Here is a 22,234-nt window from a genome sequence, read left to right as displayed (position 1 = left end):
CGGAATAGATACGATAAGGTAAGGTAGGCCGACAGTATACTACCGTTTATATTGTCTTTCGGTTATGTAGGCCTATATGATAATGAACAACCAGCTTGCTATCGTTAATATTGACCTCATCTCGGTATATGTCTCCGTGTATCGCTTATCAATTAAAGACAGTTTACTGTAGAGAATGCAACCTTGGTTCATGTTTCACTGCTTTTCTGACCCGTGTGGTAAATCGAACACTGCGTTCAATATTCAAGTGATTCGTTTGTCTTGATGCTACTCCGAATTAAAATAAGGAAGTGACAGAAGTCCTTTCAATGTGCTGACATTTAAAAAAGTTAATATTTGTGCGTATTGATTATCGATGTGTTGAGCTTCACCAGTTGATCTATAGGGAATCTGTGGTTCAGTAAAGTGACAGAATTCAGACTTTGGTCCAGTGGAGAAATTATTCTAACGTTCTTTACTTTAATGGTACCGCAATGAATTTTTTAAGTCTATTGTATATCCTTTTTGTGTTGTAGTTTAAGCACAGTTACAAGGTGTTTAATAATTCATCTGTCATCTGCTGTACACATCTTTACTGTAGTGAGGGCAGTGCGGTTATGTTGTGGGGTTCATATCGATGGTCTATGACGTCCATAATGCTTTAGTGTGAAGCAGTCACAAAGATCTTCTCTCTCAATAAACAGCTAAAGTTCAAAAGGCAATTGAAGTGATGGATGAGTTGTGTTTGTGTCCAGGTCTCCAGTCTACTATGGATGAGGAGAGAGAAGAGGGGGGTCCTACCTCTAAGACCACTCTGTCTGGGGAACATGGCCGCCGGAGCAAAGCTAAGAGGTAAGAAGAGGATCTCTCTGTCTGTGACTGCTGTCACTCTCAGAGCTCAGCAGTGATGCATCATGACTCCATCATTAGTGTGAGTAAAAGGTGTGTGTGTGTGTGTGTGTGTGTGTGTGTGTGTGTGTGTGTGTGTGTGTGTGTGTGTGTGTGTGTGTGTGTGTGTGTGTGTGTGTGTGTGTGTGTTGAAGCCCAGAGAAGCAGGAGAGAACAGACCCCCCTGGACCCAGCTGTGTCTCCATGAAGAGTGGCTGGTCTATGGATCCACCTGTTAGTTTTAAAGATGGAAATCAGTCTATCAAGAAGAGGTGAGGATTTATCAGAGATCATAAAGATACAGCTTCCATCAAACGTCCATAAATCCTGGTTCTTGTTTTTCTAGTAGAGTCCAGCAGGAGAGAGCAGACTCCCCTGGACCCAGCTGTGTCTCCATGAAGAGTGGCTGGTCTATGGATATACCTGTTACCTTTAAAGATGGACGCCCCTCCAGAGAGGAGAGGTAGGGGTTCAAACAGACGATGAAAACAGACCACTTGGTTGTTTTCAGACTACTGATATCTACGTGTGTGTGTGTGTGTGTGTGTGTGTGTGTGTGTGTGTGTGTGTGTGTGTGTGTGTGTGTGTGTGTGTGTGTGTGTGTGTGTGTGTTGTAGCCCAGAGCAGCAGCAGAGAACAGATTCCCCTGGACCCAGCTGTGTCTCCATAAAGAGTGACCACTCTATGGATATACCATTGGTGTTTAAAGATGGACGTCCCTCCAGAGAGGAGAGGTAGAGGGTTCAAACAGACGATGAAAACAGACCACTTGGTTGTTATCAGTCTCTACTGATACTCTACTGATCTACAAGTCTGGCGAAATAGAATTGTGTGTGTGTGTGTGTGTGTGTGTGTGTTCCCCAAAGACACCAGACGACGTCAAAGGTTACCAGTGCTCAGTCTCTGCCACATCAAACAGAGCTGATCAAGGTGTGTTAATGTCCACCGAGACGTTTGAGTTCAGCTCTCCATGAACATTAGAAAGCATCTCTTGTCCAGCAGGACGTGAATCCAGGACAGATGCTTCTGATGTCCTCAGTGAGTTCAGAGTAAAGTTCTCCTTGATGTTTGTTCTGTTCCAGAGGGCTGAGGAGAACGCACACGCTTTTCTAGACAAGGAGCTGAAGAAGCTCTGGAGGGTTCTCTTACCAGATTACCCACAATGCTCAGAGAGTCAGAGGGAGGAGGAGGAGGAGGTGGATGATAAGAAGGAGGAGCAGAGGAGGCGCGCCATAGAGGGAGTGGTGGACATCACAAAGCTCTGCCTGATGGAGATGAACCAGGAGGAACTGGCCGACAAACTGTGGGGCGGTAAGAGGCTCTTATTTTGAAAACGGAGAAGAAATACACATTTTGATGAGCAGTAGGAGAATATTATTTGTTCTCTTCGGGCTAAATTACATAATGTGAGACTTATACATTTCAAACTTCAACGTGGAGACAATCTTTCCTCTTTGGTGTTAAATGGTTTGATCCAGTATGTAGGGTTGTTGTGGGGTATCAGGTTAAATGGTTTGATCCGGATATGTAGGGTAATGGTGGGGGTCTCAGGTTAAAGAATGTTAAACATCATCATTACCAGCACCAAATCCCCGACCACATCACCCCCATTCTCGTCCAACTACACTGGCTCCCTGTCCAACACCGGATTGACCTTAAAACCCTTCTGCTCACCGACAAAGCCCCCCACAACGTTGTCCCCACTTATCTCCCCGACCTCCTCCAGGAGGACAGGCCCTGCCGCTCCCTTCGTCATCCTCAGCTGGTCTTCACCGTCCCGACCACCCGCCTCATTACCGTGGGTGCTAGACCTCTCAGCACCGTGGGTGCTAGGGCTCTGAGCACCGTGGGTGCTAGGGCTCTCAGCACCGTGGGTGCTAGGGCTCTCAGCACCGTGGGTGCTAGGGCTCTCAGCACCGTGGGTGCTAGGGCTCTGAGCACCGTGGGTGCTAGGGCTCTCAGCACCGTGGGGGCTAGGGCTCTCAGCACCGTGGGTGCTAGGGCTCTGAGCTGAACTGAAAGCAAACTCTGACTCATGCGTACGCATGGTTTGGAGGATAAGGAGATTTGGCGACACAGATGGTGTGGTGGTGAACTGAAGTCAGAATTGTAGAGTGAGAAGAACGATTATGTTTTATCATCGCCCTACATAAATTTAATTTCAACCCGTATCATGCGTTCAATCTACGTAATCAGAATAATTTAAGTCAACTGCGTTATTTCTCAGATATAACTCCAGAAACATCTCCTTAGAATAGAAATAAAACGAAATCTCTATATATAATCCCGTCACTCCATACTGTCCACTGACGGCGCGACTGCATGGAATAAAGCATCTGTCCAACATGTGTCAATAACATAATATTTTTATGTGACACTGTAAACACATAATCAAATGCCAATTAAATCCCAAGTGTGGAATCCCAAGATCCACTCACAATCAGGCATTAAAAAGGGGTTATGTTCAAGAACATTTTACGTGTGTGATTACAAACTCATTATCCAAGGTGTTCTCGGTCAGTCTTATTACCGTAACCCTATAAATACAGAGGTGAACGCCGTGGTAATGCTGCACCATCTGGCACTTCTGGCGGACCATGCAAATGGCAGGATTCGGAGGGAGAGGGTCTTTAGGGACCATAACGATTTATTGGTAGGCTACATAAAAATATGTAACTTTATGTCAGACCACTTCTTTTTTTAATTCTGGGACTGTGCGCTCCGTGCTACTGACAGAGTTCACTGCTGCAGCAACATGTTGCCTCTCACTCTGCTTTTTGTTGTTGGCGATCCCAATCCCGTGACCGCCGAACAAAACTACTTTTCGGGCCTCGATCTCACCCACAAGTGTCTCCACTTCAACCTCTGTGAAATTTCGCTTTTTTGCTTTTCTCAGTACTTCTGCCATTGTTTCCGACAAGACATAATACTTGCATCTGAGTCTGTTTTATATACAGATCGCATTCATGAGGTCATTTGCATTGACCATTTATGGTTTAAAAGGGGCGTGTACAGGGCGGAACGTGAAGCTGATTCAGCTGCGCACACTTGTAGGCACTCTGTGATTTATAAAGCAAAGATTGCGTACGTTGTGCGTACGCAGTAACGATCCCACGCACAGTTTTATAAATGAGACCCCTGAACATTTTGATTCTGTAACATGCAGTCTTTGTCACAACCAGCTTCTCTGACCACAAATAATGAAGCCACTAAATATCATGAAATTGATTATTCAACAGGAAATATTGACATGTTCCAACTGATGCCACCATCCACTAACTGATGTCTACTGTTTTTTTTCTCATTTAGGAGCTGCTGCTGTCGAGTGCCAACATAAAATCAAGACTCATTCGAAGAAGAAGTTCAAGTGTGTGTTTGAGGGAATCGCTAAAGCAGGTCATTCAACACCTCTGAATGACTTCTACACAGAGAACTTCATCACAGAGAGAGGCAGTGGAGAGGTCAACAAGGAACATGAGGTCAGACTGATTGAAACCGCTTCCAGGAAACCAGCCAATGAAGGAACACCAATCAAATGTGCCGACCTCTTTAAACCCTTACCTGGACACGATCAACCAATCAGGACAATAATGACAACTGGAGTGGCCGGTATTGGTAAAACCATCTTAACACACAAGTTCATCCTGGACTGGGCTGAAGAACAAGCCAACCACGACATACACTTTACATTTCTCCTCACTTTCAGAGAGCTGAATTTACTGAAAGGGGAACATTTTAGCTTGGTGGAACTTCTTCATCACTTCTTTATTGAGACCAAAGAAGCAGGAATCTGCAGATACGACCGGTTCCAAGTTGTCTTCATCTTGGATGGACTGGATGAGTGTCGACTTCCTCTGGACTTCCAGAACAACAAGATATGGAATGATGTCACAAAGTCCACCTCGGTGGACATGCTGCTGACAAACCTCATCAGGGGCCACCTGCTTCCCTCTGCTTGCGTCTGGATAACCACACGCCCTGCGGCAGCCAATAAGATCCCTGCTCATTGTGTTGACATGGTGACAGAGGTGAGAGGGTTCACCGACCAACAGAAGGAGGACTACTTCAGGAAGAGATTCAAAGATGAGAAGCTGGCCAGCACAATCATCACCCACGTCAAGAAATCACGAAGCCTCCACATCATGTGTCACATCCCAGTATTCTGTTGGATCACTGTTACAGTCCTGGAGGACATCTTCAAAACATCCCAGATAGGAGAAGAGACGCCCAAGACCGTGACTCAGATGTACAGCCACTTCCTGAGGGTTCAGTCCATACAGGGGGACAGGAAGTACCATGGGAGGGCTGAAACGGATCCAGACTGGAGCTCAGAGAGCAGGGAGATCATTGTTTCTCTGGGAAAACTGGCTTTTAACCAGCTGGAGAGTGGCAACCTGATCTTCTACGAGGCAGACCTGGTAGAGTGTGACATTGATATCAGAGCAGCCTCAGTGTACTCAGGAGTGTTCACCCAGATCTTTAAAGAGGAGTGTGGGCTGTACCAGGACAAGGTGTTCTGCTTTGTCCATCTGAGCCTCCAGGAGTTTCTGGCTGCTCTTTATGTCTTTTGGTCCTTCATCCACAATGGTGTCAATCTGCTCTCAGAAGAACCACCAACCTCCAGTGAAGATGAACTCCTCCTCTACCTGAGTGCTGTGGACAAGGCCTTACAGAGTGAGAACGGACACCTGGACTTGTTCCTCCGCTTCCTCCTGGGCCTCTCTCTGGAGACCAATCAGATTCTCCTACGAGGTCTGCTGGGACCGACAAGAAGTAGCTCACAGACCAACAAGGGAACAGTGTCTTACATCAAGCATAAATTAGATGGTAATCTCTCTCCAGAGAGAAGCATCAATCTGTTTCACTGTCTGAATGAGCTGAACGACCGTTCTCTAGTGGAGAAGATCCAACAGTCCCTGACATCAGGTAGTCTACTCAAAACGCATGTCTCTCCTGCTCAGTGGTCAGCTCTGGTCTTCATCTTACTGACATCAGAAGAGGAGCTGGACATGTTTGACCTGAAGAAATACCAAGCTTCAGAGAAGGGTCTTCTGATGCTGCTGCCAGTGATCAAAGCCTCCAAAAGATCACTGTAGGTTTACTCATAATAATGTATGACAATAAACCCACTAACCCACTTTTCTAATAAAGATGGAATACATTAACTTAATTACGTTAAAAGTAAAAGTTACGCAGATTATTAAATTAACATTTAAGGCAAGGCAAGGCAACTTTATTTACACAGCACTTTTCATACACAAGGCAGACTCAAAGTGCTTCACATATAAACATTGTTAGACAATAAAATAAAATAATAGATAAGTAAAAGAATACATATGCAAAGAAATGAGTAAAATAGAAAATGCAATGTATTTAAGATCAGATCAAGATTAGATTTAAGGATCTAATGTACCGTATTTTCCGCACTATAAGGCGCACCTGAGTATAAGCCGCAGCAGCTAAATTGAATGATGTGTACATATATAAGCCGCACTGGACTATAAGCCGCGGGTGCAGTGATGTTGCTAGGTACGCGTCCTGCGTCCCTGACGCATTAAAATCTGAAAGGACGCACTAAACTCACTATCCATGCGTCCCGGGGACGCATCTCATTTTCCCCATGAAAAACGATACATTGTGAACATTAAACAACTCGTGTTTAATCACAGTAACTGGCCAAAGAAACCTTCTTGTGAGCAGACCGGACAAGCGCTGTTTCAACCCTCTGCGCATCTACTCGGCGCAGACGTGATCCCCTGTACAAAGTATCGCGACATGCTAATTTAGCCGCTACCAAAACAACTAGCTCGTCACCGCTGATTTCATTTCAACAATTAAAAATACGAACTTCATAGTAAATAAACCCACGTTTCCACTGCTCGATGCTGTGCTCATTCGTGTCGATTATGTTGTAACGTTTTAGGGGACGTGCTGTAATGAAATAAATGAAACATAATCCGGTGGTGGTGATGAAAACTACATTGAACGGCAGCCGCCATATTGTTATGCCCAAACGGCGCCTGCGCATACATCGCGCCTCCAACGAGATCCCGTTTTTCTCGAGAAACAGGCAGAGAAGAGAGAACGCAAAAATGCCACCAACGAAAAAGATGAAACCTATTGCAGGTCAGCAAACTATTGCAGCTGCATTTTCTGTCCCCACTACCTCTGCACTCCCCCGGTCCGCGCCCTGCCACTGGTGGCGGGGCGCGGACCGGTCATAGAGCCCATACGGTACGGCCACACCAACCGCGTTACTCGCGTTAGGGGCGTCCAAACTCTGCATTTTTGCATAGGGAACCATTGGTTTAGGCGCGTAGACGCGTTACATGCGTTGAAGCGTCGCGTCATCTTTCTTTATTCTGGGTGGAAATAGTAACATAGTTACGCTATTAAATGCGTTTATGGAAACATTTTTAGCGAGAAATGTGCATTTTACTTTCATAATGTTCGCTCGGTGAATGTGAAGGATGTTTGGTTTGATAGTTAGGACGAAGAGGGTACGCTCCGTTCACTTGCATGGACAGAGTCTCTGGATGCTAAGCAACCTCAATGTCTTGGCGGACTATTTCTCTGCTGATCAACACTACGAATGCTGGAAACACACCAGACACACCATGTGAAGTTATTTAACCCGATTATTGTTATTTATATCAGAGATTATTTAATATAACCCGATCTTCACCCTGCTACCCTCTGGCAGGCGCTACCGGGCCACTACAGCCCGCACCTCCAGACTGCAGAACAGTTTTATCCCCAGGGCCATCACAGAACTTAATAATCACACTACACTCCTACCCTCCACCCAGCACAACTGCACTTTTGTTAGTGGTTGCACAAACAAATTTCGTTGTGTATCCAATGCACGATGACAAATAAAGTCTATTCTATTCTATTCTATTCTATACTAAACTCTTCACCCAAACGCGGCGGCGTTTGGGTTTCCTACCTCGGACTCCAGCGCAGCCACGGCCGACAACTATCTTTATTCTGGGTGGAAATAGTAACATTGTTACGCCATTAAATGCGTTTATGGAAACATTTTTAGCGAGAAATGTGCATTTTACTTTCATAATGTTCGCTCGGTGAATGTGAAGGATGTTTGGTTTGATAGTTATGACGAAGAGGGAACGCTCCGTTCACTTGCATGGACATGGACTCATCTAGCTGCGTATGCGCATTGACGCGTTGGAAGCGTTGAACCACCACACAATGATCAAGCATCAGGTTAGGCGCGTTACTCGCGTTATCCAACGCGAGTAACGCGTTTGGTGTGGCCGCACCGATAGAGTTAAAGTCGGTGGACTCGTCTGTAACCTGTAAAATTCATAGATTAGCCGCACCGTTATATAAGCCGCAGACTCGAAAATGGGGAAAAAGGCGCGGCTTATAGTTCGAAAATTACGGTAGTTCAATTAATAAAACATATCTTATTAAAGCTTTTATAACTTTTTGCCAACAATGTTATAACTTATTACGTTATTGGCTGGTTATTACGTTATTGGCCTTGTATAAAAAATATTAAGAAAATGTAATAACTGAGCCAATAATGCAATAAATTAGGTATCTCTTTATTTTATTTTCAATTTCTGGAGAGAATTTGTCACACTTAGCCTTATTATTGCATCTTGCATCAAACGCTTAAATATCTGACCTAACAGTGACCCCTCCACCCTCATACCCCCTCCAGAGGTTGCCTTAAAGGAGCAAAGAGGGAATTTGGATTTATACGTTACTCTTAGGGTTCTGTTATAATAATAGTAAGCAGCCAATAACGTAATAAGTTATAACATTATTGGCAAAAAGTTATAATGTTATTGGCTCAACAACTTTATTACATTGTTGGCAAGTTATTAAGTTATTGGCTTTATTACATTTACATTTTTATGTTATTGCCATTTATTACTTAATTGGCCTCTATAACATTATTGGTTGCTACACACCGCCTCCATTAAGTTTAAAGTAAAAGATGTGGGTCATTCTAATCACAGTCCCTAACATATTGTGTTATGTGTGTGCAGGCTGAATGGCTGTAATCTGACAGAGAGATGCTGTGAAGCTCTGGCCTCAGTTCTCAGCTCCAACTCCTGTAGTCTGAGAGAGCTGGACGTGAGTACCAACGATCTGCAGGATTCAGGATTGAAGCTGCTCTCTGCTGGACTGGGGAGTCCACACTGTAGACTGGAAACTCTCAGGTCAGTTTCACTCAATATCTCCAACAGTTACACCACAAGTTCTACATCAGAGGACATTGAGCAGATTTACCTCCAGAAAGTTAACAGATCTAAATTATTCAGTGGAATATGTCCTCTCAGGGGTTAGGCACATTTTGTACTGGTGCCAATAACTTTTTAATTGGGTGGAACCCTAACAAATGTGGTCGTAGCCCTATATTAGACTTGAGAATGTCCTTGGTCACGTACCATCCATCTGTGTCCATACATGTGAACAGATTCACTCACTTTTAATAAGTTGTTAATGTTTTGATTGCATAGGGGGTATTTTTCTGTTTTTACCGCCAGCGCCTCAGCATCACTTTGGATTGGATTGGATTCACTTTATTGTCATTGTGCAGAATACAACGAAATTAGGTTTTGTGACCAACCGGAGGTGCAAAGGAGCAGTAAAGTGCAGTTTGTACATTAATTATATAGTATCAGAGCAGCATAGAGGTATAATAAGTGCAGTAAATATAAACATAAATATAGTATAATAAAATAGAGTACTATGGGTGTTGGTAGAGGGATAATTGCTCAGTCAACTAGCATGGACTAGGACAATGAATGGCCGCGGGGGGAGCAGACACTGAGGGGGGGGTGGGGGGGGTTAGAGTTTAGGAGGGTGACAGCCACAGGGAAAAAGCTTCCCCTAAACCTGGGTCCGGCGAGACCTGCAGCGCCTCCCGGAGGGGAGGAGGGTGAACAGTCTGTGGTTGGGGTGAGAACAGTCCTTGCAGATGCCGCACGCATTTCGCAGGCATCGCTTGCTCTGGACAGCCTCGATGGAGGGGAGTGAGGAACCGATGATGCGTTGCGCAGTTTTCACCACCCTCTGCAGTGCTTTCCGGTCAGAGACAGAGCAGTTGCCATACCATACTGTGACACAGTTGGTAAGGATGCTCTAAATGATGCAGCGGTAGAAGTTCCCCAGGATCTGAGGTGACAGATGGGCCTTTTTTAATTTTCTCAAGAAGAGTGGTTAAAAAAATATACAAAGCTACGATAAGCTAAGCAATAGCATTAAACAAGAGTATCCATCAACATCAGACTTTGTAATCCCGCTAGCTTCAATGCTAATTTTACACTGTAATTCAATCGGAAATGCTACCGCGATTAGCATTGGCGATTTATAAGTAAATCTAATCATTCCGAAATTAAATAAGCATAATTGTTAAGCCACAGAAATGATTCAAATGCTTTAAACATTAATACTTACGGACTAAGACTTTCTCTGGACAACCAAAAAGAGAAGGAACTGACATGCTGTGCTCTATGGAATGCTGCATTAAACTAGATAACTAACTACGGTAACACAGGAGAGCCAAAACACAACTCACTCATGCAATACCATTATCAACCACTAGCCGTCTCGAGCAAAAACAAATTTTGGGGGCAGAACACTCCCCACCTGATATTTTATAATATCACTAAGTCTCCCTACTGAGGAGCAGTACCACTTCTGTAACAGGTCTCGAATACACCTTAGGGGTACCTTGTCGGATGATCTTGTGTTATGTGTGTGCAGGCTGAATGGCTGTCATCTGTCAGAGAGATGCTGTGAAGCTCTGGCCTCAGTTCTCAGCTCCAACTCCTCTAGTCTGAGAGAGCTGGACCTGAGTACCAATGATCTGCAGGATTCAGGAGTGAAGCTGCTCTCTGCTGGACTGGGGAGTCCACACTGTACACTGGAAACTCTCAGGTCAGTTTTACTCAATGGTCAAACAGTTACACCACAAGTTCCACATCAGAGGATGGTTATATAACTCAGCTTATAACTCAGTACCTGTGATGACCACATCCGTGATTCTGTATCATTGGAGATGTAACACCTTTTGATTAGGTGGATATTGTAATACATCCATATGCCTGCAACCTATCAATTATAAAAATAAAAATGAGCTCAGAATATAATTATATTGCCCCCCCACTGTCCCCCGTATACGGGACGGTGATAGTTTAGTGCAGGGGGTCTTTGGAGGGTGTTACCCCTAGTTGGACACCTCAGACCCCCTGAAAGCCTCAACAGAAACATTTTAGAGGGTCTCTGGAAGGATATTAAAAAAACGTGTTTTAAAGCTTAATATATCCAGTGGGGGTGTGCACGGGTACACGTGTACATGTGTAACTGGTTAGTAAATCATAAGAATAACGACTGTCTTTAAACTCGCAGATAAAATTGCTGCATTTAAAGCCAAGCTTGATTAGTGGGGATAACGAGTGGACAGGGGAGTATTCGATATGTTCCAAACATTAGTGGGGATTTTGGGAGAGACTGAGGCAGGGCCCATTCTCTCGCAGCTGGTGCGCGATCACCTTGTTCGCTTTCAAATGAATTCGAACCTCACTTCTGTCGAGTGTTGGGCACCGCACTCGCTGTGATTTATTGGGAACGGTCGCGTACGACACACACACACACCGCTCCGCAGGGGTGTGTTTTGTGTTTCGTGTGTGTGAGTCTGGGTGTCGCACGTACGCTCCCCGGGACCAACCCAGGTCGAGCCCGCTTGTTTCCGTGAATCGTCGGTTTCACGGAGGCGCTCGGTCCAGCTCGGCTCAGTCTTAATCCGGTCCGACCCAGGTCACTCTGTTAAGTCCCTTCACAACAGTTTACTTTAATACGAATTCAGACCCGAAATAATAATAGTTAATACGAAATGATGATGTATCTTTTTGCCCGGTCACCCCCTATACACGTCAGTCACAATCAACCATTGCTTGTACTATGCACCACTCACCGTGAGGGGATCAGCTGGGAGAGCGTGTGTCGTTCTGCTTTGCCTGTGTCGAGGAGTCGACAGGGAAAAGGACTCGAACGATTGAGTTTACCTACTACAAATGTAGTCAGGTAGATTTATTCTTAGGTCCAATAAACACAATAACTTTTACAACTGAGTATAGATTTGAAAAGAAAAGACAATAAAAGAGGAAGAAAATAGATAAAAATGAACAGGACTTTTAACCCAAACTATTGCTAATTCTAAGGGGGGGGGGGATCCTAATTGAAAGAAAAGACAGTAAAAGAAGAAGAATATAGATGAAAAATGGCCTATTTAAAAGCACCAACGTTCATCTCGGGTGGATCCCAAGGTTGGGTTTCTAAGTCTAAGTACCAACGTTTGTCTCGGGTGGATCCCAAGGCTGGATTTCTAAAACTGAGGTTTTTAACAACGTTTCCCAAGTGGAGCCCAGGTTTTAACGTTGACGCAACTCTCGTGCCCCAGTACACCGCACAACCCCGAGAGTTGCCTTTGTTGAGTTAATCACGCTTGAGACTAAGCTAGTGCTAGAGAAGATTCCTATTAAACGTACCAACTTTCTCTCAAGAGGCTCTTGAGGCTGGATTTCTAAGTACCCACGTCCTATCGGGTGGAGCCCAAGGCTGGATTTCTAAAACTGAGTTACCAACGTACTCTCAGATGAAGTCCGTGGTTGGATTTCTGAATCTAAACTAAAAAGAAAATAGAGTCTGAACCGAGCGCTACGGTGTCAGAGTCCCTAAGATGAAAATCTATTGCTATGAAGGCCACAGTTTTTTGGAAGCAGAAGAGCAGGGCAGAGCAGAGCACACGACACCACCAGCAGCAGAAGAACCAAAAAGAAAGAGTGAGCTTTCTCTGCAGATTTCCCTGTTTTACTCTCCTGATAACAAACGATCTTTTGATAAACGTTGCAGGGTTTCCCTTATTTTGCCCGAGGGGCAACACAAGAAGCTTGAAGTTGTGCACATGCTATCATGCGCCGAGTGTTCATACATCATGGGGTCTAAAGGGACACATGTTCTTTGTATTCCTCCAATGTTTCTCCACAAGGAGGCATGTTTAAGCATTCAATTTACTACATAAAAGGGTATATAATGTAAACAGTTGATTCTACGGTAAGACATTTTAGGGCACATAGTTTTAACACATAAGAAAATCTAAAGTAAGCAATTTACTTTCACACAAGCAGTTATAAAGAAACCAATTTTCTTTATCCTAAAATATATGTAAGCATTAAAGAAGTTATAAGGTAATCAATTTACCTTATCATAAAATATACGTAAGCATTAAAGAAGTTATAAGGTAATCAATTTACCTTATCATAAAATATATTTGATACACAATAAGTTATAAAGCAATCAATTTACTTTATCATAAGAGATACACAAGAAGTTATAAAGCAAGCAATTCACTTTATCGTAAGATACATGTGGTGACCTTGTTGACAGCATGGGGTCACAGCATGATTCTGGAGTGATTCTGGAACGGCTAGGTGCATCAATATAGTGAGTCCTATCGGGACACACGTCACTTCCCATCCTCCAAAGTTCCACGGCGAACAAATGAGTGGATCTGCAACCTATTTGTCAATGTCCCGAACCACTTGTCGTGCAGGAGGAAGATCAATTGATCGAAATAGCAAATGATGGTGGTCGTAAAAGTGTGTTTGAGCAAACCTCTCTGGCCGGTTTTTGGATCAAAACCAAAGCGGATTATCCCGAGATATCCGTAAAAGCGCTGTTAACGTTGCTTCCATTTCCCACCACGTACCTATGCAAGGCTGGGTTTTCAGCAATGACTGCAACTAAAACAAAATTCTGCAATCGATTAGACATTACAAACACTGTCTTCCATCACCTCCAGATGGAACCTTCTTGTTGCAGGGAAACAAGCACAGGGCTCCCACCGATTAAAATGAAGTGTAGCCTATTCTGTGGCCTCACAAACGCGCCAAACTGACATATTGTGCATGTTTACACTTGATAGATGTTACTTCAAGTTTAGTTCAATATATTATTATATTTTATTAGTTAATTTTTCACTTGTTCAAATTCACGTTCTTTTTTAAGAGTTTGTTACCTTCACTGTTCATTGTGCACTGTTCAACACTAGATGAAAATATCAACAAATTGGTAACCCCTGCGTAACATAACACAACCCCCCCCCCCTCTGTGCGCAATCTGTTTTCGTGGGGCCCAAGTTGCCCGGGCCACGGTATCCTTGGTACCCGGGCCATTCATTCATTCGTTCACGGGGCACGGCGGGAATCGCGGGAGTGCCGTGGTCCCGGTCAAGGATGACGGGAGACGAGGCCTCTCTCTCTCTCTCTCTCTCTCTCTCTCTCTCTCTCTCTGTCTCTGTCTCTGTCTCTGTCTCGTCTATCTGTGTCTCTGTCTCTCTAGTCTCTCTCTCTCGTCGCTCTGGAAGTTTAATTGGGTTTATTACAGTGATGGACAGTGCCGTTAGCCAATCAGAAGTGAGACATTTGCATGTCATGACTTTCATGACATAATATTTTTTTCACCAAAACCGACTCAGAGGGCATTCATTGCTACTAGTGACCACCGCAAAATCAATGAAAAACGATGCATTAATAGCTTTAAGCAATATAACACGAGTGTGAGTGGGGTTGTTAGTTTATTAAAAATAAATGATAGGGGAGGGGGGGGGGGGGGCCCAGAGGATCAGGGTAAGGTCAGGTTTGCTCCAAAAAGGTTGAGAACCACTGGTCTATAGCATATAACCGCATTGTCTGATTACAGTTTAATTCATTTTTCCCAATTTACCAGCTCTCGTTTTGAAGAATAATCACCGCACCATTCGTTTCAATGGGAATAGCGACGGTCTATACTTTCAACATAAAGTGTACATATTTATAATTTGAAATCCGTCCCAGCCTTTATACCACCGATACTATAGGGTCTATACTAGCATATAACCGCGTTTTCTTATTACAGTTTAATGTAACAGTAAGCTGAAAACATCCTAATTAACACCGCAACTGCAAATGAACCACATGGAGATAACCACGGCAACCGGTCAAACAAAAGTTATTTTTTGCGATCATTCTGCTCGCGCATCGATAAACAAATAATCCCCCTATAGCGCGACTGCGGTCCATTAATTAATAAAGAAACGGTTAACCGTGTACACGAAAAAGTAGGGGTCGTGTAAACGTTTACATTTTTTTGTAACCCCCTAATATCCAGTACTCATTATCTTAATTGCTAATTCTTTATCCACAAATATGGTCCCTTCAATGGACCAGGAAGTGCTTCATAAAAGGACCTTCTACGTCATCAAGGCAACGCCACCTGTGTTTGGAGTAGGACGTTCACTAAGTGGTTGGCAGACTGGAAAAACACAGGATTTTACACACGTGTGTGTGTGTGTGTGTGTGTGTGTGTGTGTGTGTGTGTGTGTGTGTGTGTGTGTGTGTGTGTGTGTGTGTGTGTGTGTGTGTGTGTGTGTAGCTTGTCTGGCTGCCTGGTCACACAGGAAGGCTGTGCTTCTCTGGCCTCAGCTCTGAGCTCCAACCCCTCCCATCTGAGAAAGCTGGACCTGAGCTACAATCACCCAGGAGACTCTGGAGCTGCGCTGCTCTCTGCTGGACTGGAGGATCCACTCTGGAGACTGGACACTCTCAGGTATGGAGAGGAAAGCTCACCACTCAGGGACAAAGTCTCCTACTAGGATTCATGTCGCTGCTAGATGAAGTGGTTTGAAGAGGCAGCTGTCACTCACGTTGTGTGGAACGTGATGAGACAACAGATGATGAAGGTGAATGTTTCAACATGCTGCTCTAACTTTGTTTCCCCTCCAGTGTGGAGCACGGTGGAGTGTGGATGCTGAAACCAGCTCCACAGAGATGTAAGTGTCTGTTTGATTCATCACATCACACACTCACTATTGAGACGGGAAGTCCATCCACACAGCAGGAAGTGAGGTCACATCCTACTGGAAATGAAGATGATGGCTGACCTCATGTATCTTCCGTATATTAATACTGTCGACCATCACAGTTAAACCTACTTGTATAAAACCCAGCAGGTATTACATTGTTACATTGAGGGGGGGGCAACCGGGCTGAGGGGGAGGACTAGGGGGGGGGGGGGGCTGAGGGGGGGCTGAGGTGGGGGGGGTGACCGGGCTGAGGGGGGAGGGGGAGGGGGGATGAAGGGGCTGAGGGAGAGGGGGAGAGGGGAAGGGGGGGTGACCGGGCTGAGGGGCCAGTGAAGGGGCTGAGGGTGCTGTGGGGGGGGTTGAGGGGGAGGGGGAGGGGGGGTGAAGGGGCTGAGGGGGGAGGGGTGTGACCGGGCTGAGGGGCGCAGTGAGGGGGAGGGGAAGCGGGGGTGAGGGGGCTGACGGGGGTTGGTGAGGGGGAGGGGCTGAGGGGGCTGATGTTTGTTGTTGATCTGTTCATAATATTGTCGTTGTTTTCATAACGTTGTTGTTGAGGTGTGTGTATCTATGAATGTGTACATATGTATATGTATGTATGTGTTCATATCTATGTATATGTACACAGAGCGCAGGAGAACAGCACTAGTGATGATGATGAGGATGAAGAGCGGTTCAGCAGCTCATCATGTCTGGTTCTCCCTCAGATGCCTGTGACCTCACACTGGACCCCAACACGGCCCACAGAGGACTCTCTCTGTCTGAGGACAACAGGAAGGTGACGCGGGTTGTGGACCAGTCATATCCGGATCACCCAGACAGATTTGACTCCCTGCTCCAGGTGTTGGGTAGAGAGGCTCTGACTGGCCGCTGTTACTGGGAGGTAGAGTGGGAAGGACGGGTTGGTATAGGAGTGACATACAGAGGAATCACAAGGAGAGGAGGGGGTGGTGACAGCGGGCTTGGAGGGAACAACAAGTCCTGGAGTCTTTATTGTGATGATGGTGGTTACTCTGCCTGGTACAACGGTACAGAGACAGCCCTCCGTCTCCCCCCCGCTGGCTCCACCAGAGTAGGAGTGTATCTGGACCGGCCTGCTGGCTCTCTGTCCTTCTACAGAGTGTCCCCAGGTGGAGGAGGGTCCTCAGACACACTGACACACCTCCACACCTTCTGCTCCTCCTTCACCCAGGAGGACCTCCTCCCGGGGGTGGGGGTAGAGGTGTGGGGGGGCAGCGTCTCTGTGATCCCTCCGCGGTAGAGGGGGGGGGGGTCGGTTGTAGAAAAAGAAAACGGGCGCGGGGGAGGAGGACACACACACACACACACACGCGCACACACACAGAGAGGACTGATGACTCAGTGTCTGTGTTTACACACAATTACATTGCGTCTGTCTGTCTGTCTGTCTGTCTGTCTGTCTGTCTGTCTGTCTGTCTGTTCTTTAAAGTATAGCATGATCAACCATGAAAATACTTTTAAGATCTCCCATAGTTAGATAAGCACATTTCTTATTTGTAATGTATATAAAATACCTATTGATGGTTCATCTTTGTATATTTTCAGACTTCACCAGTTTTGGTCTTAAGGGCTCTTAAATTATCATTTTTGTCATAATCCTGATTTACAATCTGATTTAAAGCAGATTTTATGTTTTATTCTTAATAACCAAGTGGTCTATGGGATAATGTTGCATGTTGTAAATTACTTTAGGCTGAATCTTGATTTTTTTGGGTTCTGTTTGAAACCAAGTGGCTGCAGAACATGTTCAGTTATTAAAGATACGTGCTCACCTGTTGATGATTTGTAAAGTCTGCTGCTTCTATTGTTTTAGTCCTTGTGTTTATTGTGTACATGTAAGGGACTATTTTTCTGTCTCATTTGTTAGTGAAGCATAATTGCAATAAACAACTCAGTGGATCCAACTGAATGTTCTCGTGTGTTCAGCCGATGATTTCTTGTTTTATTAGTGATGAATGCTTCCATCAGTGCCTTAAGAATAATAAGATATTAATCAGAAATTAAAAATAGAGCAACAAATGTTGTTCTGATATTATTCTGGGACCTCCTCCCTGGGTTTTGGTTGGGGTGGGGGAGGGGGCTCTGTGTCGGTTGTAGAAAGAAACCACAGACAGACGACCGGACTCTGTCTCTGTCTCTGTCTCTGTCTCTGTCTCTCTCCCTCCCCCCACCCCTCTCCCCCCCCCCCCCTCTCTCTCCAGAGCGTCCGCGGGTGTCTCTGCTCCAGAGGAGCCCCTCCTCCCCAGTGGTGTGCCATGCTACAGGCTTCTACCCTGACAGGGTGGTGGTGTTCTGGAGGAGAGACGGCCAGGAGCTCCATGAGCAGGTGGACCCCGGGGAGGTCCTCCCCAACCACGACGGGACCTTCCAGGTCAGCGTGGACCTGGACCTCACGGCCGTCCCACAGGAGGACTGGGGGAGGTACGAGTGTGTGGTCCAGCTGAAAGGCATCGAGGACATCCCCACCCCCCTGGACCCCGCCCTCATCAGGACCAACTGGGGGAAGACTGGGAGGGACGGAGGTAGGGGACACACCTCACCTCACCTCACCTTACCTCCACCTCACCTCCACCTCACCTCACCTCCACCTCCACCTCCACCTCACCTCACCTTACCTCACCTCCACCACCTCCACCTCACCTTACCTCACCTCCACCACCTCCACCTCACCTCACCTCACCTCACCTCCACCTCACCTCCACCTCACCTCCACCTCCACCTCACCTCCACCTCACCTCCACCTCACCTCACCTCCACCTCACCTCCACCTCACCTCACCTCCACCTTACCTCCACCTCCACCTCACCTCCACCTCACCTCCACCTCACCTCCACCTCCACCTCACCTCCACCTCCACCTCCACCTCACCTCACCTCCACCCCTCCTCCACCTCCTTGGGGCCCTCCTCCTGATCTCCTGCTCTTGATTCCCCTGAAGGTCTCCCGGGGCCCTTCCTCGCTGCTGGCTCTGTGGCGGGGGCCCTCCTCCTGGTTGGAGCTCTGGTCCTGGCGGGAGTCTGTTGGTACAGGAAGAGGAACGGTGAGTGAGCTGACCCCTGACCCCCAGCTGCCCCTACTTCCTGTCCCCTCGCTGCGTCCCTTTATATATATATATATACTTAGTTAGTTAGTTAGTTACATATTTTGTGCTTCATCACAGTGATAGTAATATTGTGATAGTATTCATCAGTGATGATACAATTTGGAAATGTATTCATCTGTGATAGCAATTTTGTGATAGTATTCATCAGTGAGAGTAATAATATAACAGTATTCATCAGTGAGAGTAATAATTCATCAGTGAGAGTAATATTATAACAGTATTCATCAGTGATAGTGATATTATAACAGTATTCATCAGTGAGAGTAATATTATAACAGTATTCATCAGTGATAGTAATATTATAACAGTATTCATCAGTGATAGTGATATTGTATCAGTATTAGTTTGGTCACAACTTGGTTTTTAACCCTAAAAAGATTTATGGATTTGAAATATGATTGTGATCGGGTGATTGTGTGTGGGGACCCTGTTTATATGCTAGAGGCTAGCTGCTTCTTACATAATTTATGCGTTTAACTCCCGGTAGAAGCTAAACGCTAACAGTAATGCTTCAACAATCTCTTTAACCTCATGCTATCTACACAAACGATCTGCCATATGAAAGAGGCTCCAAGGAGTCCAACGGTACAAGCCCTATCATGCTGTGGGCTCATGATGAGGTAGTGAGCAGTGAGGTGCTGATAGATGGTTGAAGCTGACCTGTGCTCCCTTGGTGTTTAGAGCTGAATGATGAAGAGGCTTCTCGTTGGAGGATTGATCATCATTCATAATCCTGACCATCAGGCGTGGGGCTCAGATCGCCTCAGACTCAACGACAACACTCTGACTCCCTTTGATCTGGAAAACAACAATTAATCCCTAAGAAAGCTTAAATAAATGAAATCATTATCTACTCTTATTACAGTATAACAAAGTGATTATTACCAACTAAAATCACTGTCATATTCCATTCAATTGTGCATTTGATAATTTGTTGAGTAAAATCAAATCAAATTTATTGTCATTTTGTTGATCGAACAACAAAACGAGAAGGCGTTTCTCAGGGATCAAGATCACATACATTACAAACAAACGTCCCAATGATGAATAAATAAATAATAGATAAAGTCCAGTGGGAAGATTTAGGACGCTGGTGCATTGAGCATCCTGACAGCTTGAGGCAGGAAGCTGTTCCGCAGCCTGGTGGTGGAGCATCTTAAGCTGCGATAGCGCTTCTTGGAGGGTAGGAGCTTAAAGAAGTTGTTCAGAGGGTGAGAGGGGTCTCTCACTATTTTCTGGGCCCTATTCCTGCAGCGGCTTTGAAATATGTCCTGGACAGAGGGAAGTAGTAATTGTAATAAAAGTAATTGGTTGACTCGCCGATCTGTAACTGATGCTTTGAAACCATGGCAACATGATCTCCCTCATGAGCGGCCATCTTAGTTAGGATGCGGTTGCTCACCGCATAACGTTGGTTTAACGTGTGGGTTTATAATGTTTAAGACGTTTAATATGATATTATTAGGATTATTAAGGGGCCGTAATCCAGACTGTTCTTGTCCCTATTTAATCCTTATTTAATACTATGTAATATATATATAGATATAGATATAGATATATATATATATATATAGATATATAGATATATAGATATATATATATATATATATATAGATATACATAAAATAATCATCATCACATCAGTCTTTTTGGAAAATATTTTAGAGTTGCTGGAATACACTGGTTTTGTGGGATTTATAATTAACATTATTACAAGCTGTTTTTTTCTTTTTGCTGTCAACAAAGTTTCCAACTCCCAATTCCAGTCTGCTTATTTCATGTTGTGGTAGACTCTAACTTTTCAGCGCACATTTTACAGGCTTAACGGAATCTTCTCCACTTGATCCAAGACTGTGTTTTATGTCACACCAGTGGAAGTCTTAGAGGGCTTGGAAGGTCAGGAAAAACAAAGGAAAAGTCACTGATCACTCATCACCTTTTCAGTGGAGTTCCAATGTACCAGAGCGATGCTGTTTAGGGGTTTTAACTGAAGCTTGTAGATGAAAACGTCCTGAAACTAAAGGCGTTGTGTATGTTTGGTGTAATGAGCTCACAGGAGTCCCAGCGTTCTGCTCTCAGCGCTTTATTAAAACATTCCTGGACACGACGCTCGGTGATCATGAGGGATGTGATGATGAGAGTTGATCAGGAGCCCGTCCTCGGGCCGGGTCACATGGGGCTCCGGGTGGGAGGTCAGAGGTCAGAGCCCGTCCTCTAGCCGGGTTACATGGGGCTCCAGGTGGGAGGTCAGAGGTCAGAGCCCGTCCTCTGGCCGGGTCACATGGGGCTCCAGGTGGGAGGTCAGAGGTCAGAGCCCGTCCTCTGGCGGGGTCACATGGGGCTCCAGTTGGGAGGTCAGAGGTCAGAGCCCATCTTCTGGTAGGGTCACATGGGGCTTCCGGTGGGAGGTCAGAGCCCGTCCTCTGGCTGGGTCACATGGGGCTCCAGGTGGGAGGTCAGAGGTCAGAGCCCGTCCTTTGGCCGGGTCACATGGGGCTCCAGATGGGAGGTCAGAGGTCAGAGCCCGTCCTCTGGCGGGGTCACATGGGGCTCCAGGTGGGAGGTCAGAGCCCGTCCTCTGGCCGGGTCACATGGGGCTCCAGTGGGAGGTCAGAGGTCAGAGCCCGTCCTCTGGCCGGGTCACATGGGGCTCCAGGTGGGAGGTCAAAGGTCAGAGCCCGTCCTCTGGCCGGGTCACATGGGGCTCCAGGTGGGAGGTCAGAGGTCAGAGCCCGTCCTCTGGCCGGGTCACATGGGGCTCCAGGTGGGAGGTCAGAGGTCAGAGCCCGTCCTCTGGCTGGGTCACATGGGGCATGAACATGGGGGAACATGAATGTTTGACTCAATATAAAAGATCAACCATCATATCACGCTTTACTATTGATTGACGTTGTAACGTCTGTTGGCATGACTTTGCTCATTTTTAAATGTTGTGTACTGGTAACCCAGCTCTAGATAAGGGCCTTCCATCAGTGGCAAAACTGTATGTGCTTCTCATAAATCAAAGCAAAAGGATAGTAGGTGATAGGCATCAAGGAAATAAAGGAATGCTATCTTGAGACTGATCCTACTAATTTCAGTTTAGTTCTGACTGGTTTTTATCGGATGAAAAACCCTGCTATGAAGAACTTTTAGATTCCCAACCGGTCGCTGTCGGGAGCACGCTAGTGTGAGCGTCATCACCAGGAGAGTGAACGCACCTTAAATCCTTATTCAGTTCCCCACCCAGCTAGTGTGTAGAACCAAGACGGCTGCTGGCCCCGGACTGATCTGACCGGTTTGGAGACAGTCTGCCTGGGCGACCTGATTGGCTGCCTGGGTCACATGGTGTGCTGAGTGTTGGCTGTGGAAAGCCCCGGTAGCTGG

At 45.7% G+C, this 22,234-nt stretch overlaps 2 protein-coding genes and 2 long non-coding RNA genes across 5 annotated transcripts in view; all 4 read left to right on the top strand.

Moving 5' to 3' along the window:
• The window catches only part of LOC115544500 (uncharacterized), a 1,495-nt gene extending 222 nt beyond the window's left edge, over window positions 1-1,273 (top strand). Inside the window, exons 1-4 of one of the 2 annotated variants that reach the window (XR_003976877.1) lie at window positions 1-18; window positions 735-831; window positions 1,023-1,139; window positions 1,217-1,273. The exon at window positions 1-18 is cut by the window's left edge and continues 222 nt beyond it. This is a non-coding gene — a long non-coding RNA (uncharacterized LOC115544500). Of the gene's footprint in view, window positions 19-734; window positions 832-1,022; window positions 1,140-1,213 lie in introns of both variants that reach the window. The other variant, XR_003976876.1, reaches the window with a different exon arrangement.
• LOC115544457 (uncharacterized) overlaps window positions 1-22,234 on the top strand; it is a 993,561-nt gene that overhangs the window by 970,554 nt on the left and 773 nt on the right. The gene's annotated exons all lie outside the window — the stretch shown is intronic.
• LOC115544506 (uncharacterized) lies at window positions 1,276-1,902 on the top strand. Its single transcript, XR_003976886.1, has 3 exons — window positions 1,276-1,330; window positions 1,485-1,601; window positions 1,734-1,902. It is a non-coding gene; the product is annotated as an uncharacterized LOC115544506 (long non-coding RNA).
• On the top strand, window positions 18,000-18,842 carry LOC115544494 (BOLA class I histocompatibility antigen, alpha chain BL3-7-like; the record flags this gene model as incomplete). Its single annotated transcript, XM_030357491.1, has 2 exons — window positions 18,000-18,288; window positions 18,704-18,842. Coding segments are annotated over 2 exons (399 nt in total), but the record flags the coding sequence as incomplete, so codon positions are not given.

The sequence above is a fragment of the Gadus morhua genome, chromosome 5, assembly GCF_902167405.1.
Source record: "Gadus morhua chromosome 5, gadMor3.0, whole genome shotgun sequence".
NCBI classification, from domain to species: Eukaryota; Metazoa; Chordata; class Actinopteri; order Gadiformes; family Gadidae; genus Gadus; species Gadus morhua.
Note: the sequence above shows the minus strand (reverse complement) of the source record. Positions and strands in the feature narration are given on the sequence as shown.